This window comes from Tachyglossus aculeatus, chromosome 2, assembly GCF_015852505.1.
Source record: "Tachyglossus aculeatus isolate mTacAcu1 chromosome 2, mTacAcu1.pri, whole genome shotgun sequence".
Lineage (NCBI taxonomy): Eukaryota > Metazoa > Chordata > Mammalia > Monotremata > Tachyglossidae > Tachyglossus > Tachyglossus aculeatus.
Genome location: NC_052067.1, coordinates 15,626,612 through 15,645,497, shown reverse-complemented (window position 1 = coordinate 15,645,497; position 18,886 = coordinate 15,626,612). Strand labels below are relative to the sequence as shown.

The 18,886-nt window shown below is 43.9% G+C and overlaps 1 protein-coding gene across 5 annotated transcripts in view; it reads right to left on the bottom strand.

The window, feature by feature from the left end:
* Positions 1-18,886, bottom strand: part of MPP6 (membrane palmitoylated protein 6) — a 160,683-nt gene that overhangs the window by 25,119 nt on the left and 116,678 nt on the right. For 3 of the 5 annotated variants that reach the window (XM_038760374.1, XM_038760389.1, XM_038760407.1), the window contains exon 2: positions 6,490-6,614. The exons of 1 other annotated variant lie outside the window; for it this stretch is intronic. In XM_038760374.1, the coding sequence (XP_038616302.1) occupies positions 6,490-6,606 (117 nt within the window). In that variant the 5' untranslated portion in view covers positions 6,607-6,614. The remainder of the gene's footprint in view (positions 1-6,489; positions 6,615-18,886) is intronic. One more of the 5 variants, XM_038760381.1, reaches the window with a different exon arrangement.

The window sequence follows — 18,886 nt, the reverse complement described above, 5'->3', positions numbered from 1 at the left end:
CCTGCTGGTCTCACCTCCGCAACATCGCCAAGATCCACCCTTTCCTCTCCATCCAAACCGCCACCTTACTGGTTCAATCTCTCATCCTATCCCGACTGGATTACTGCATCGGCCTCTTCCCTAATCTCCCATCCTCCTGTCTCTCCCCGCTTCAGTCTATACTTCACGCTGCTGCCTGGATCATCTTTGTGCAGAAACACTCTGGTCATGTTTCTCCCCTCCTCAAAAATCTCCAGTGGCTACCAGTCAACCTACGCAATCAAGCAAAAACTCCTCACTCTCGGCTTCAAGGCTCTCCATCACCTCGACCCCTCCTACCTCATCTCCCTTCTCTCCTTCTACAGCCCAGCCGTCACACTCCGCTCCTCTGTCGCTCACCTCCTCACTGTATCTTGTTCTCGCCTGTCCCGCCGTCAACCCCCAGCCCAAGTCCTCCCCCTGGCCTGGAATGCCCTCCCTCCACACATCCAAGCTAAGCTAGCTCTCTTCCTCCCTTCAAAGCCCTACTGAGAGTTCACCTCCTCCAGGAGGCCTTCCCAGACTGAGCCCCCTTTTTCCTCTCCTCCTCCTCATCCCCCCAGCCCTACCTTCTTCCCCTCCCCACAGCACCTGTATATATGTTTCTACAGATTTATCACTCTATTTATTTTACTTGTACATATTTACTATTCTATTTATTATGTTAATGATGTGCATATAGCTTTATTTATATTTATTCTGATGATGTGATACCTGTCCACATGTTTTGTTTTGTTGTCTGTCTCTCCCTTCTAGACTGTGAGCCCGTTGTTGGGTAGGGACCGTCTCTGTATGTGGCCAATTTGTACTTCCCAAACACTTAGTACAATGCTCTGCACATAGTAAGTGCTCAATAAATAGGATTGAATAAATGAATGAACCAACAGAGCAAACAGTCTAACGGGGGAGACAAAAAGTAAACAGATTACAGATAGGGGCTAAGTACTCTGGGGCTGGGGTGAGTATCGAAGTGCTTAAGGGGTACACAGCCAAACGTACATTTGAGCAGCGGTAGGGTGGGTAAAAAAAAAAATCAAGGTCACCTGGAGGGATGGGATTCTAGGAGGTTTTGTAAAGATGGACTATCAGATATGAACAGGGAGGGAGTTCCAGGTTTGAGGTAAAAAGTAGGCAAAGGGTCAGTGGCAAGACAGATTAGATCAAAGTACATAGAGTACGTTGGTGTTAGAGGAGAGGAGTGTGTGGGTTGTAGTAGAGATCAGCAAGGTTAGATAGGAGAGAGCTGATTGAGTGCCTTAAAGCTAATGGTAAGGGGCTTCTGCTTGATGCAGAGGTGGATTGGAGGTTTTTGAGGAGTGGGGAGATAGGGACTGAATGTTCTTTCAGAAAAACTATCTGGGCAGCAGAGTGAAGTATGTACTGGAAATGGAAAGACAGGATGCAGGGAGGTTAAAGGGGAGGCTGATGCAGTAGTTAAGGCAAAAAATGATAAGTGCTTGGATCACCATGGTAGCAGTTTTGATGGAGAAGAGTGGATTCTAGAGATGTTGTGAAGGTAGAGCCGACAGGAGTTGGTGACAGACTGAATGTGTGGGGTGAATGAGAGAGATGAGTCAAGATGATACCAAGATTTCAGGTTTGTGAGACAGGGAGGAAAGTGGTGTTGTCTGTAGTGATAGAAAAGACAGGGTTTGGGTGGGACTACTTTGGACATGTTTAGTTTGAGCTGCCAGTGGTATATCCAAGTAGAGAGAAGTCCTGAAGACCTGAAGGCAGGAGGAAATGTGTGACTTAAGGAGAGGTCAGGGCTGGAGAGGGAGGCTTGGAAATCTTCATTGTAGGGATGGTGGATGAAGCTGTGTGAGTAAAGGAGTTCTGCAAGGGAATGGGTGCAGATGGAGAATAGAAGGGGAACCAGAACGAAGCCTTGAGTGTCTATCGCAGTGAGATGGTGGGAGGTAAAGGAGGAGCCTGTGAAAGAGACTGAGAAGGATCAGGTAGCTGAAAGGAGAACCAGAAGAGGACAGTGTTGGTGAAGCCAAGGTGAGATAATGTTCCCAGGAAAAAGGGGTGATCTACAGTGTTGAAGGAAACAAAAGGTTGAAGAGGATTGGGGTGGAGTAGAGGCCATTGGACTTGGCAAGGAGGAGGTCAATGGTGACCTTAAAGAAGGTTGTTTCAGTGGGGGAAAGGGGGCAGAAGCCAGATTGCAGGGAGTTAAGAAGAAAGCTGGAGGATAGAAAGTATAGATAACTCACTGAAGTACAGATAACTCACTCAAGGAGTATGGTGAGGAATGATAGGAAGGAGATGGGGAAGTAATTGGAGGGTGCTGAGGGGTCATGGGAGGGGTTTTTTTTAGGATAGGGGATACATAGGCATGCTGTACTGGACTCTCCAAAGTGCTTAGTACTGTGTTCTGCACACAGTAAGTGCTCAATAAATACGATTCATTGATCTGCTGCCCTTTTGCCAATGAAGCATTTTAGGTTACCCTCTTTCCCGACATTATTTCTGACCTGTAGCTGCACAGTATCCAACAGTCTCTTTCGAAGCTTATCTTTCCAGTTTCTTACTGAACCCTTTATAATAGTTGAGGGGGGTGGAGGGGAAGTGGAGAGAGAATGTCAGTGTTGAGCCAAGCCAGCCCAATAGTCTGACTCCAATAGTGGCAACAGGATGCTTAGATAAAGACCACCTTGGCATCCAACCTGCTAGTACTTCTGGCCTTTACCTTGGGCCTATCCAATTGTACCACGTTCATTCTGCTGCAATATCCAATGCACTCCCTGTTGGCAGGGATCATATCTTGTGATTTTCCAGTATATTCCAAGGGAATATAATGTAATGTAATGTATAAGGGAATGTAATGTATTGTGCATTACATTCACAACAAATACTATTACTTCTAGAAAAATGAAGCTCGTCCTCCAGACTGTAAGCTTGTTGTGGGCAGGGAACATGTCTACCGACTATTATTCTGTACTCTCCCAAGCGTGCTCTGCATACAGTAAGTGCTCAATAAATATCCTTGATTAACTGATTAATGTCACAACTCTCTACCAGTGTCACTGCATTCTTCTTCACATAAAACCCTAGTTTATCCCTAGTTCTGATTATTTTGCCCTTTGCTTTGTAAAGAAATAATTCCTTGCAATTGTTCTGCTCAGCAAACAGGTTTTTGGTTCTTATTTTGAATTTACTGAAGATGTTGCCTTTAACTTTCTTTGAAATACGCACCTGCAAGAGCATCTAATGAACAAGTCAATGTATTTGTGGCTTGCTATATATATAAAATATATCGGTCCTTCTGGCTTTTATCGCTAGCATTCTTTGTTGTCTTCTGGCCATTTTTTCTGGTTCAAACCACCTCTTGTGGTGTTTTGGGCAGTTTTTGCCACAAGCATTCAAGTAGCCTGTCAATGAGTCTTACTTGCTTCCTTTTAACCAGGTCTGTGACTGACAGTGATATATAATCATACTCTCTACTACTCTGGACTCTTGCTGGATACCTTCGCATCTTGCTTGGGCACATGCATGCACATATTCAACTTCCATACCGGCCCTTCTGTCCCACCATGGGGCAGCAGTCAAATGTAGCCCCAGACCAGCCAAGGGATTGTCGGATCATGGTGGAGAGGCAAAATGGAGAACAGGCCTGAAGCAAAAGGTAAAATGGAAAACAGGCCACGCGGTCTTCGAGGCCTTGAAATGTCTGTGGGAGAACAGGTCTGGGGGTTCAGAGCATATGGCTGGACTAGAGGAATGAAGGAGAGCAAGTCCAAGATGAATACGCTGCCCAGAAGTTGGAGAGAGTGAGCAAGCCCAACCTGGCCCTGTGGACACCAAAGCAACAGTTAACGGGTGAGACACTGCACTATCCATCTATCTATCACCTCCTCTAGGCCTGGATAACCTCCTCAAAGGGACTGGACACAGCCGCTGCCTCCACCTCCATCCCTCTAATGCCCTCCTACACTTTTTATTTCAGTCTACTGAGCCCACTCTCCCCAGAGTCACCAATGACATCATTCTTGCCAAATCCAACAGACTTTACTGCGTCCCAATCCTCCTCAATATCTCCACTGCCTTCGACACTACGTCATACTCCCTTTGTCTGAACACACTCCTCTCCTAACCTCTTTGGTCAACCCTTCTCAGACACTTTCACTGGCTCATCCTCTACCTACTACTCCATAACTGTGGGTCTCCCTCAAAACTCTGTTCTGGCTCCCTTTCTCATTTCAATGTACACTCACTCCTTTGGGGCACTCATCCATGCCCAAAGCTTAAACTACCACCTCTCTGCAGGTGACTCCTGAATCTATTTCCCTGCCCCAACCACTCTCCTTTGACAATCTCACATTTCTTCCTGATTCCAGGACATCTCTACCAGGATGTTCCACCACCACCACCTCATGCTTAACATGTCCAAAACTGAACTCATCTTCCCTCCACCTAACTTCCCCAGCACAACTGACAACAACAATTTCCTCCATTTCTCAAACCCACAACCTTGACATTATCCTGGACACTTTCTTCTCTTTCAGTCTACATATTCAGCCTGGAGACAAATCCTGTCAGTTTTTCCTTCACAACATTTCCATAATTCATCCCATCCTTCCAGCTAAATGTCATTCTGCGCACATCTCCCTACTTCTCAAAAACCTCAAGTGGCTATCCACTCCCTCCACATGAAGCAGAAATTCCTGACCACTGACTTAAGACACCCCATCAGCTCTCTTCTTCCTAATTATCCCTTTTCTTCTCCTACTACATCCCAGCTTTCACCATTTGTTCCTCTCAAGCTAACCTATATACTGTTCCTCATTTTTCTCTCTCCTGTCTCCGTCTTCTGGCTCATACCCTCCCTCTTGCTTGAAACACTCTCTCCCCTTTGTATCTTTCAGACCACTGCTGTCCCCCATATTCAAAGTCTTTCGGGAATCTCATCTCCTCCAGGATGCCTTGCCTATCTGATTCTAACCTCACCTTTCCAGCACTTCCACACCACTTAAGGATGAACTCACAACCTCCCATTGCACTTATGTATATATTTTTATACTTCACTTCTTCCTTCTATCTGTGATTTATTTTTTGACTGTGTTTCTCCTGCTAAGCTTCCTGAGAACAGGTATATGTTTACTAATCTACTGCACTCTCACAAATTCATTCATTCATTCAATTGTATTTATTGAGAGCTTACTATGTACAAAGTACTGCACTAAACACTTGGGAAAATAAAATACAACAATAAACACATTCCCCACTCAGAACGAGCTCCCAGTGTAGATGGGACACAGACATTAATATAACTAAAGCATTCGATCGATACAACTGACACTGAGACAGGATGCAATGGAGGTTAGGGGAAGGCTTCCGCATTTTGAGAAGCAATGTGGCCTCGTGGAAAGAGCACGGGCCTGGAAATCAGTGGACCTGGGTTCTAATCCCAGCCTCCTGCCTGTTATTGACCTTGGGCAACTCCCACCTAACCTCTCTGCACCTCACTTCCCTTAACTACAAAATGAGGGTTAAATACCTGTTCTCCCTCCTACTTATATTTTAAGCCCCAGATGGTACAGGGACTGTATCCAACCTGATTACCTCGTATCTACCTCCAGAACTTCATACAATGCTCAGGATGTAGTGTTTAAGAAACCCCACAATTATTATTATTCTAGAAATTCCATTTTCTTAAGAAAGTCTGGGAGAAGAGCATTCATTACATAAATTATTCTTTGAATAATTCTTAATCTAAAGCAATAGTCACGGAATTGATTTTCCGGTAGGCTATTAGGCCTTACAAAATACTCACTGAAGGGAAGCATATTTTGTAAAATGGAATAATTGAGATGAATAGTTCCCTAAGCAGTGGAAGAACACACCATTTGTTGATTGTCAATCAGTGGCATGCATAAAAGTGCTCATATGCACAGCACTAGAATAAGTATTGGGAAAGCAAGAAAGACATATAAAGAAAGCAAGGGAGAAGGAAATGTTTTAAGGATTCAGTAAAAAAAAAACCAAAACTCTCAGACACCCTGCATCCTAGTTGAAAACTGGGTCACAGGCCATGGACAGACCACCGCAGCAAACTGCAATCAAGAAAGGAACAATCGGTTCTTTCTGAGCAGACAACACAAGAAGGGTGAAACTAAAACAGTTTCCAGACACTGCAAGCATCGAACATGAGAGTCCAACAAAGAGCAGACTTTGAGTGTGCACAATGTGGCCAGAACTGTGTGGGTGCCACATTGGCCTTCTCAGACACATACGCACTCAAATTTCACCATCAGTACCATTTTCTTCAAGTATGAAGCACGATCTTTCTGTAATACAAGACTTATAAGAAGCATAGGCGAACAATGTTTTCTAAAGTTAAATTTTGTAATGTGGATCAGTTTTGCCAATTAAACCAATCTAAAACAGCACTATTCCAACAAATACAGCACCAAAAAACATTTTCCAGAGATTGCAGGTCCCCCCTCCATAAACAAACCAAAATACCTTAGCAAGGGATCTTACAATGGGATTCTCCATAATTCCCTTGAGGAAAATAAGATCTATTTCTTCTGCTCCCGTCGATGAGGGCAGCTCAGGGAGGTTGTCCAACACTTGCTGCATTGCTGCTGCTAAGCGGGGGGGAAACAAAAAGATGAAAGAACAATAACAAACTAGAAAAAAAAACATAAAAAAGACAATTTGGGAAGGAAGAGATCATTTGGATTTTGTTAGGCCACCACATGAATGAATGAAAAACCATGGTTTTGTAAGCAAGTCTCAAAATTTCAATAACCAAATTGCCATCTGCTCCTATGGAATTCTCAACTTGGTCACGGATTTAAAAGCACAAATAGGAAAACTGGAAAGATAAGAACAAGCATTTGTTCAACTTGAGGGGAAAGAGAGGAGGCAGACAGAGAAGAGAGGTGCTGAAAGACTCAACCTCGTTATCTTTGAAACCAAATATTTTATGATAAATACCCAGCATTTTGGCCTGACACAAGAGAACACCATAAAAATTATATCAGGTGTAAAGGAAACGTGTATCAATCGATGCAAAAACCTTACAGTTTTTTAAATGTCCTAATCTGAGCACACAAAATGTACTTAAAATCATGAGTACTTTAAATTATTCCTCTTCTGCAATACTGTTCTAACGAGCAGGAAGGAAAACAACCACACTGGTTCCTTTGATTATAATATTATGGATGGAAATGCCATAAAAACACTCTTACTTTCTACACATAAATACACTGCAGAGTTGCTTTAAAAGTTTCCATAATAGAATTCATTACATAAGAAGCGCTTTAACACCTATTTTCTGTGCCATAGCCTTTGCAGAAAATTTCATTGTATAAAATACCTTTCCAGGCAATTAAAATGACAGAAAACGTTTACACAGTTGAGCACGGAACTACAGATAACAGTGTGGTTTAGTATTTATCTGTGGGTTTATGATTTTTAATACAAGATGCCTTCTGCAACATTTTATAGACTGTTTATCCCAACTTATGTCTACAAAATGAATTCTTCTTGAAAGCATGAGGAGAGATGTGACAGCTACATTGTGTGCCATAGGTTGAAACCGATGAATTAGTGAGAAGAAGCAAGGCCTAATGGCAAGTGCACCTGCCTGGGGGTCAGACGACCTGGGTGCTAATCCTGGCTCCGCCACCTGTCTGCTGTGTGACCTTGGGCAAGTCACTTCTCTTCTCTGGGCCTCAGTTACCTCATCTGTAAAACGGGGATTAAGAGGGTAAGCCCTATGTGGACTGTGTCCAACCGGTTACCTTGTATCTGCTGCAGAGCTTAGTACAGTCTGTGGCACATAATAAGCACTTAATACCATATTTTTTTTTCTAGTTTCTCTTGCACCACTGCTGAGCGAGCCCTCGATCCTCCTGCTGTGGTCAAGGAGCGCTCCGCCTGTCCCCAGCATGCTCCGCGCCCATCCAGCCGAGTATAAAAACTTCAGACACTTCACCTCCAGCCGAGTGAAACCTCTGATACTGGCAGGCTCACTGGCGAGCGTTACCCTCAGCCCCTTTCCTTGGTGGCCCAGGGCCTCTCTGCCTGCCCGATTTCCCCAAAAGCTTTAAGCACCAGCCAGTGAGGGATCAGGCCCAGCTCCCTTCCGCACCACCGAGTCCCTTCCTTAGACACTGAGTCCCATTTGGGACAGGGACTGTGTCCAATATGATGGTCCTGTATCTACCCCATCGCTTAGAACAGTGCTTGGCTCATAGTAAGCACTTAAATTCCATTATTATTACTATTATCCCATCCTCTCACCTGTATATATGCATATACATATTTATTACTCTATTTATTTATTTATTTTACTTGTACATATCTATCCTATTTATTTTATTCTGTTAGTATGTTTGGTTCTGTTCTCTGTCTCCCCCTTTTAGACTGTGAGCTCACTGTTGGGTAGGGACTGTCTCTATATGTTGCCAATTTGTACTTCCCAAGCGCTTAGTACAGTGCTCTGCACATAGTAAGCGCTCAATAAATACGATTGATGATGATGACGATCCTCTCCTGCTTCCCACCACCCCGGAAGGAAAGAGAACATCTTCTGCAGCAGGAAGCCTCCTACGACCTCCAGCAGTAGTTGATGCTGTGGCTTCAGATGCACTGTGGGCTCTGAATCACCAGACGTCTGAAGTTCTGCTCTTCTAGCCGCTGTGTATCGGTCCTTGTCTCACTGGCTGCTCTACTGCTTCATCGCTTCTGATGTGTGTCTCCAGTCCTCCTCTCCGACTCCCTGTCTAATTCCCACTTGAATACTCTCCCAGCACTTAAGGCACTGCTCTGCACATAAGTGCTTAATACTTATAACTACTACTACTATATACTATTACTACTACTACTATAACTACTAGCTCGTAGTTAAAAGCAGTCCTCCGTCTAACACGATCAATTTACAGAATCTGGCACAATAAGAATTCAATCTTACTCTGCACAGTCAAACATACTATGTGCATAGAGAGCCCAGCAGCTTGGGAGCAATCTCTTGCTCTCCTGATGACCCTGCTGCCCTACGAGAGAGGTGAGCAGGTGAGTTTCTGGGGGGTGAGGAAAGCCTCCGGGTATCACCTGCATTTTCAGGAATCACCCTTTTCCCCACGCTACATATGAAAGAAACTGTGATACCATGAACAATGGTGTGATACAAGTTATTATTATCATTAATCATATTTATTGAGCGCTTTCTGGGAGAGTACAATATAACATCAGACATATTCTCTGCCCACAGTGAGCTCACAATCTAGAAGTTGTGTTGGGACTGTATTTTCAAGTCACGATGTGGGCACTAGAAATGGTGTGTTCTCTGCACTTCTCCTCCCCAAACACTCGCGTCTCACTTTTAAATCCCCCGCAACTATTATCTTTCTCTTGCCCAACCCCTCATTTCCCCCCATTTACTCACTGGCCTTTTCTCTGGTTCTTTCTAATTTTTACCCAAACCTAGATAGGGGTGAACATAAAGAGTGTAAGGTAGTAATGGATTCTGGCAGACATCACAGAAGCCTCTGCTGTGCTCCTCTGACAGAAGCTCAAGTGGCATTGGGTTTGGGGGGGAAACAGTGGCTTTGACTGCAACCCCTAAAAGGAGACAGAATCACAAACTCATTGAGAAAGGGCCTAAGGCTGTAGGCCATGAAATCCTGAGATTAAAACCCCTCAGCTGCGGATGGTAAGACGTTGAACTGGCCATGCAACTTATATATCTTTTTTTAAATACTGTGGGAAATTTGAACCTGAAACCCCAAGTGGGTAACTTGCACTGGGGGGCAACTGGCTGTTAGAAATAAACTTTGTTCTGATGTTAGCAGTTATTCCTCAACAAAGCTCCTTGGGACGGGCGTGGACAAACCAAAATAGCTGCCAGGCATGCGTGCGTGAGTCGGAAAAATCAAGCCCAACCCCAGCCCACAGGGATCAGGACTGGTCCAGGGTCAGTTCCGAGATGGGGAGTACGAGCAGACTGGAATGGAAGTGATCCAGACTTCTCTTCTGCAGTCACTGCTGTACAATAGAAGCGGCCTGGAAACCCAGCCCATGCTCCCAATCCCAACTGATATATAGAAGAATCCCCTGCAAGTGAGGCCCGAGACACTTTCCATTCAGCTGTACCACACTTCTGCTTCCAAGGAACCATTTCCCACTCACGCTACAGCCTCCCCCATCGTGGGCCAAAAATGGGGGGAGAAGGGAGAGGGAAAGGTAGAGGGGAGGTCTGCAGAGGCACTGGAGGACCCTTTGAACCGATCCAGATTTGGCTTTGTTCATGGCTCAACTCGGTCCCAAAGGTTCAGGCCAATTTGGCTCTCCAGGACAGGGAGGAGACAATGATGATAATTATAATGTTATTTCTTAAGCGCTTATTATGTGCCAGGCACTGTACTAAATGCTGGAGTGGATACAAGCAAATCAAGTTGGACACAGTCCCTGTCCCAGTCTTGATCTCCATTTTACAGATGAGGTAACTGAGGAATAGAGAAGTGAAGAGACTCGCCCAAGGTCACGTAGCTGGCAAATGATGGAGCCGGGATTAGAACCCATGACCTTCTGACTCCCAAGCCCGTGTTCTATCTAACAGGCTACACTGCTTCTCTGAGGATAAGCTGAGGGCTGCGATAGGGGTGCGAGAAAGAGCAGGGCAGCTCTCCTCTTTCCCTTCTGGCTGGTGATATGAGCTGTTTTATTTCTTTTGACACAATACCTGATTTATTCTCCACTGCCAAATGAAGAGATAATTTAGCAGGCTAAATACAAGGAAAACTTGGCTAAATCCTTCACTGGGAAGGAACTGCCTAACACCAAGGGATTGATTTTTTTTTTTTAAATATCACCGGTTAAATTCCTATCTTTTTCTAGGGTTGGACTGAATGCTTTTTATCGAGCGCAGACTGGGTGCAGTCTGTACTGAGCGCTTGGGAAAGTCCAATACAATCGAGTTGGTAGACATGATCCCTGCCCACGAGGAGCTGTATGAGAAGCAGCACAGCTTAGTGCATAGAGCACAGGCTTGGGAGTCTGAAGGACCAGAGTTCTAATTCTGACTCCACCCTTTTGTCTGCTGTGTGACTTTGGGCAAGTCTCTTAAATTCTGCGACAGTTACCTCATCTGTAAAGTGGGATTAAGACCATGAGCCACATGTGGGACATGGACTGTGTCCAACCCTATTAAGTTTGTCTCAACCCCAGCACTTAGTACAATGCCTGGCACGTATTCATTCATTCAGTCACATTTACTGCATGCTTACAGTGTGCAAAACACTGTACAAAGCACGTGGGAGCATACAATATAATAATAAACAGGGACATTCCTACCCCACAGCGAGCTCACAGTCTAGTAAGCGCTTAACAAATGCCATTAAATAAAAAGAGCTGGAATTTCCCTAATAAGAAAACTGAACCACTGAATGTGTTACATAACCTGCAAGGCAAAGATTAAAACTTTCAATTTCTCAATCCTTGGTTTAACACTTAGTCACATCAGCTGTCTAACACCTAAAGCTGAAATTTGGGGATAATCAGGAGTGAAACTAAAGGAGCTGACAGTCGATGCTCATTCATATGACTGAATTTTACATAAGGCGACGCTATAAGACTGATTGCTCAGAACAATAACATCCATTTCTTTCCCCTTCCCATCTTCCAACTTGTACTTCCCAAGCGCTTAGTACAGTGTTCAATAAATATGATTGATTGATTGATTCTCATCCATTCAATCTATCTTTGTTCACAACATAGGATCAACCTGGAAATTAAAGAAGACAAGAAAAGCTGCAACATTCTTGAATATAACCTATATGAAGAAGCACAACCATGCTTCTTTGAAAGGGCTTCAAACAGTCTGAGGAAGGCAAAATGTTCATAGACCTCAACGCTTTCACATGTCTAATTACAGAAGCTTCAAGATGTAAATAAAGAACAAGGAGGTAGATACTCAACTGAATTGCTATTCTGATTTTTCCCACTGCCGCTTCCCTTAAAAAAAAGAGTTCTTCCTTAATTCTTCTATTCAAGGATCAGTTCCACAGAAACTGAATTATAACTGATTCTGGAAGGAGAGCAATTCAAGGTTAATTTGACAAATTAAAGGCCATTGTTTTAGTTAAGTGCTGTTTTTACTTCAACTAATTTTAATTGGTTGGTTCCTCTTCATTTGACAATCCTTTCTATTAATGTATTAATGAGCTAAGATTGCCTAATAAAAATAATTGTATTTAAGCATCTACCATGTGCCAAGGTCTATACAGCATGGCTTAGTGGAAAGAGCATGGGCTTGAGAGTCAGAGGTCGTGGGTTCTAATCCCGGCTCCGCCACCCTTGTTAGCTGTGTGAGTTTGGGCAAGTCACTTGGCTTCTCTGTGCCTCAGTTACCTCATCTGTAAATGGGGATTAAGACTGTGAGCCTCACATGGGACAACCTGCTTACCTTGAATCTACCCCAGTGCTTAGAATAGTGCTTGGCACATAGTAAGCGCTTAACAACTATCATAATTATTATTATTATACAAACCTCTGGGGTAGATACAAAATAATTCAGTCGGACACAGTCCCTGCCCCATATGTGGCACAAAGGAAGGACAACAGGTATTGAATCCTCATTTTGTAGTTGAGAAAATTAAGGCACAGAAGCGACTTGCCCAAGGTTACCCAGGAGGCAAACCACAGCACTAGAATTACAACCCAAGTCCTCTGGCTTCCAAGCCTGTGCCCTTTCTACCTACCCATGATCTGTGTGCCTTTTTTTTCCTAATGCTATTTGTTAAGCATTTACCCTGTGCCAGGCACTGTACAAAATGCTGGGGTACATACAAACTAATCAGGATGGACACAGTCCATGTTTCACACGGGGCTCAGTCTTAATCCCCACTTACAGATGCAGTAACTGAGGCCCAGAGAAGTTCAACTGCCCAAAGTCATACAGCAGGTAACTGCTGGGATTAGAACCCGAACCCGGTGGAAATTTCTATTTCATCAATTTCAACAATTTTTCAATGGAAAGACAAAATCCTCAGTTCCCAGCCCCAGGCAGACCCTACGATCTCCTAGTCCCACCAGAAAATCAGCATTTCAGGATGCTCTGGTGGTGCTTCTTAATGTTCAAAGTGGAACTGTGCTAATTTAAGCCAACTTGAAGAGAGAAAATGGGGATGGGAATGTTAGCTTCTATTAAGGAGGGGAATATTGTTTTTCTTCAACGGTACTTTTTAAGCATCCTCTGAGTGCCAAGATTGCTAAGTACCAATCTACTGCCTTCTAGATTTCTTCTCCACTAGGTCTCCTACGGTCTTGGTAATTGGTAATTACTTTCATTTATTCTATACAAGAAAATGTAGCCCAGGAATCAACTCAGAAAAGTTGTATCACAACTCCTATTGAAGAGGAATCATTTCTGGGGCACTGCCTCCCTCCATCAATCAACAGGACTGAGTGAATGCTTACTGTGTGCAAAGCACTATACTAGGTGTTTGGGGGAGTACAATAATAATAATAATAATAATAATGTTGGCATTTGTTAAGCGCTTACTATGTGCAAAGCACTGTTCTAAGCACTGAGGGGGGGATACAAGGTGATCAGGTTGTCCCACGTGGGGCTCACAGTCTTAGTCCCCACTTTGCAGATGAGGTAACTGAGGCTCAGAGAAGTTAAGTGACTTGCCTAAGGTCACTCAGCAGACATGTGGCGGAGCCAGGATTCGAACCCATGACCTCTGACTCCAAAGCCCGGGCTCTTTCCACTGAGCCACGCTGCTTCTCTATAATATGATTTGAATGCAAAGTCCCTAGCCCTCAAAAAGTTTACAAACTGTGTGTGTACGTTGTGGGGGCAAGTGGGGTGCAGTGAGAGGACAGACTTTACAATAAATTATACATGAGCACCATGGCCCAATGGATAGAGCACGGACATGAGAGTCAGAAGGACTTGGGTTCCAATCCTGGCTCTGCCACTTGTCTGTGATCTTGGGTAAGTCACTTCGCTTCTCTGTGCCTCAGTGAGCTCAGCCGTCAAATGGGGATTAAGACTCTGAGCTCATTATGGGACACGGATTATGTCCAATCTGATTTGGCTATGTGCACCCCAGCACTTAGTACAGTGCCTGGCACATGGTAAGTGCTTAATAAATACCACTTTCATTCATTCAATTGTATTTATTGAGCGCTTACTGTGTGCAGAGCACTGTGCTAAGCGCTTGGGAAGTACAAGTTGGCAACATCTAGAGACAGTCTCTACCCAATAATGGGCTCACAGTCTAGAAGGGGGAGACAGCCAACAAAACAAAACATGTGGACAGGTGTCAAGTCATCAGAATAAATAGAAATAAAGCTAGATGTACATCATTAAGAAAATAAAGAGAATAGAACAGAATAGTAAATTCTATTTATCACAATTATCATTACGTAAGAGAATATAAACAAAGTGCTACAGTGGGGAAAGGGCAGTTGTGGGCATCTAAGTGTTTTTTTACATCATTTTTCTACAGCCTTCCACACAGATATTAATCAATGGAATTTACTGAGTGCTTATTTTATGCAAGCACTGAACTAAGCGCTTGAAAGAGTATGATATAACAGAGTTGGTAGGCCCATTCTCTGCCAACAAGGAGCTAGGAAGCTGAAACGGACCTGAAGTGCCTAGTGTTAAGGTCCCTTTCCTCTGTACCTGCTATCAAATTGATACCGTCTGAAAAGCATTCATTCATTCATTCATTCAATCGTATTTATTGAGCGCTTACTGTGTGCAGAGCACTGTACTAAGTGCTTGGGAAGTACAAGTTGGGCAGAAGTTGCAGGTAATAACCATGGTGTTTAAGCGCTTACTATGTGCCAGACACCGTACTAAACGCTGGGATAGATACACAGTGGGCTCCCAGTCTCTATCCCCATTTTACAGTTGAGGAAACTGAGGCAGAAAGAAGTGATGTGACTTGCCCAGGGTCACAAGGCAGACAAGTGGTGCAACCGGACTTAGAACACAGGTCCTTCTGATTCCCCGGTTGTTTACAAATGTCTGTGCCATCACTTTTCTCCTCATTAAAAAACGAAAGTACTCAGAAGGGTCATATTTAGACAAAATTGAACTGGTGGTGCTGCTCCCATTTGATTATTCCCTGCTTCCCCCCATCTTTGCAGAGGGTGCTAATGAAAACACTGACTTGCACCAACTCTTTTCAGGCACAGAGACTCACCCACCCTGTGCTTCCCCAAAAGCCAACTGGCCTCATTTAAGCAAGCAATGAACCTATGCCTTCATTCCTCCATTCCGTTTCTAAAATAGTAACTAATTAGGGCCTGTGTAGCAACAAAACAAGCACATTTTACAGGGCTTTCTTTGCCCAAAATACCTTTCACAATGTGGAGTAAGATGAGGCATTTAACACTCACTGAGAAGTTAACATGGGTATGCTGAAAAGGAAAAAGGTACTTCACAGCTGATGTGAAAGGAAGCTTCCATGGTGACACAACCACTTTATAGTACGAAGAGCTATAACATGAAAACTATTTAATCAATTTTTTTTTATAGATGAGACAAAGAGTGGCTCGTCAATCCTGTTCATAGGAATTCATGACATTTCTGATGATGCTAAACACACTGATTCATTCATTCACTTTGCATCTGACTCATCCAATAAGCTTTCTCTTTCCCTTTAATGGATGACCGAAGTTGGAAACTTTAAATTGGCTAGGCTCGCTGGTTATTCTAGACAGATTTAAAGAAACTACACTACTCTAGATGACCTCTTTAAAAGTGAAGCACATTCTACGACGGGCCACCGTAATGTTAATGGCTGCGTTGACACACTTTATGTTGAGAAGCAGCATGGATTAGTGGAAAGAGCATGGCCCTGGGAGTCAGAGGACTTCGGTTCTAATTCGGCTCTGCCAAATGCTTGCTGTGTGACCTTGAGCAACATAATAATAATAATAATAATAATAATAATAATAATAATAATAATAATAATAATAATGGCATTTAGTAAGCACTTACTATGTGCAAAGCACTGTTCTAAGTGCTGGGGAGGTTCCAAGGTGATCAGGTTGTCCCACATGGGGCTCACAGTCTTAATCCCCATTTTCCAGATGAGGTAACTGAAGCACAGAGAAGTTAAGTGACTTGCCCAAAGTCACACAGCTGACAATTGAGAGATGGGATTTGAACCCACGACCTCTGACTCCAAAGCCCGTGCTCTTTCCGCTGAGCCATGCTGCTTCTCTACTTCTCTGTGCATCAGTTCTCCTGTTCTCCCTCCTACTTGGACTGTGACCCCACGTAGAACAAAGACTGTTCAACGCTGCTGCCCGGACCACCTTTGTGCAGAAACGCTCTGGGCATGTTACTCCCCTCCTCAAAAATCTCCAGTGGCTACCAGTCAACCTATGCATCAGGCAAAAACTCCTCAATCTCGGCTTCAAGGCTGTCCATCCCCTCGCCCCCTCCTACCTCACCTCCCTTCTGTCCTTCTCCAGCCCAGCCCGCACCCTCCGCTCCTCTGCCGCTAACCTCCTCACTGGGCCTCGCTCTCGCCTGTCCCGCCATCAACCCCCGGTCCACGTCCTCCCCATGGCCTGGAATGCCTTCCCTCCACACATCTGCCAATCTAGTTCTCTTCCTCCCTTCAAAGCCCTACTGAGAGCTCACCTCCTCCAGGCGGCCTTCCCAGACTGAGCCCCCTCCTTCCTCTCCCCCTCCCCATCCCCCCCGCCCTACCTCCTTCTCCTCCCCACAGCACCTGTATATATGCTTGTACAGATTTATTCCTCTATTTATTTTACTTGTACATATTCACTATTCTATTTATTTTATTTTGTTAATATATTTTGTTTTGTTGCCTGTCTCCCCCTTCTAGACTGTGAGCCCATTGTTGGGTAGGGACCATCTCTATATGTTGCCGACTTGTACTTTCCAACCGCTTAGTACAGTGCTCTGCACACAGTAAGCACTCAATAAATACGATTGAATGAATAAACTTGTATCTGCTCAGTGCTCAGAACAGTGTTTGACACAAAGTGCTTAGCACGTGCCATTTTAAAAAATATGTTGGGCTTTATTTTACTGAAAGCAAAGATGTGCCCATTGCCCAGGGGCATAGTTACACTGTAGAATAAGGTCGATAAATCCTGTTAAACAGCATGCTAAAAAGGGAGCTTGGTAAAAAGATCAAGACAAAAAGGCCACGGTAATATCCAACCTAGCTACACCTGAATTTGAATCAGTTCCAACACAGCCACTCGCAATCCATGCTCCACATTAAATGTCAAGACAAAATAACCAACAAAAATTCCAGAAAGCACTCCAGTCCTGGGCATTAAGATGGTTCATTCAATCATATTTATTGAGCGCTTACTGCGTGCAGAGCACTGTACTAAGCACTTGGGAAGCCCAAGTTGGCAACACATAGAGACGGTCCCTACCCAACAGCGGGCTCACAGTCTAGAAGGGGGAGACAGACAACAAAACAAAACATCAACGAGAAATTTCCAACCATCTGTTTCAAGGCACTCAACCAGCTCTTCCCCTCTTACTTCACCTCGTGATATCCTACAACCCAGCCCGCACACTTCACTCCTTAAATTAGGGGATTAGGGGCAAGAAGGTGGGAAAGAGGCAGAAAAATGAGGCAGACAAGGCAGAGAGACGGATGAACACACACACACACACACACACAAGCACTCAGATGGTTTTCCTCACAGACACCGGTGGCAAATGCCTTTTCCTAATGATAACATTTGAGTCTACCGTGAGCCAAGCATTGTGCTGAGGTAGATACGATCAGATAATAATAATAATAATGACGGTATTTGTAAGATGATGCTCATCACATGCGTGGTGAGCAGGATATATAAGTAGTTGTTAGTCAAAAGGAATTGGTTGCATTCAACAGGAGAGACGAGAACACACAAAAGCTAGGGCCAAACACTCGCTGTGAGGGGAACGTCTACTAGCTCTGTTATACTGTACTCTCCAAGCGCTTAGTACAGTGCTCTGCGCACAGTAAGCACTCAGTAAATACCACTGACAGATTGTTTAAACTATGCAGTAGCTGTTGGGAGACAATAGCTGCAGTCAGATTCACCTAGAAGGTGCCAACCAGGAGAGAAATTGCTCTGGGGTCATGTATAAGATTGAAAAATGACAACTGGTACTCCATGTAGCAAACAAATCAATGTGGCAAAGTTCTGGAGGAGTAGCAGTGTTTATTGAACGCCCACTGCGGGCAAAAGCACTGTACTCTAAGTACTTGGGAAAGCACAAGTTTACAGAAAACCTGTTCTCTGACCACACGGAGCTTATACTAATGGGAAAGACAGACAAGGAAATATTTACAGATCAACTAATCTGAAAGAGTAGACTGCATAATTGACTATGCTTGGGTATGAAGCTCTTTCTGAAAAAGGCACATCACTCTTCTCAACTACACATGTTAAGGGAGTATGTTACCTACTTTGAACCTCAAAGTTAGAGGGACGGTACTGTGCTGGAAGACTTGCTATGAAGAGCCTGGAAAAAGGTCATGAAATGCGCTGATGCAACAATCGCCATAAAAATACAAGTTGTCAATTCTATGGTGTTTCCAGTGTCAATGTAAGGATCCGAAAGCAGGGCAATGAAAAAACAGGATAGAAAGAACATCGATTCTTTTGAAATGTGGTGTTGGAGAAGGCTTTTGTGAATATTATCGCCTGCCCAAAAAATAAACAAATGGATTTTAGAGCAAATTAAGCCAAAGTGGTCTTGGGAGGCCAAATGACTCCATTTAGATTAGCATATTCTGGACACATAATCAGCAGGACTAATTCTCTGGAGAAGACACTAATGCTAGTCTTTTAGACTGTGAGCCCACTGCTGGGTAGGGACTGTCTCTATGTGTTGCCAATT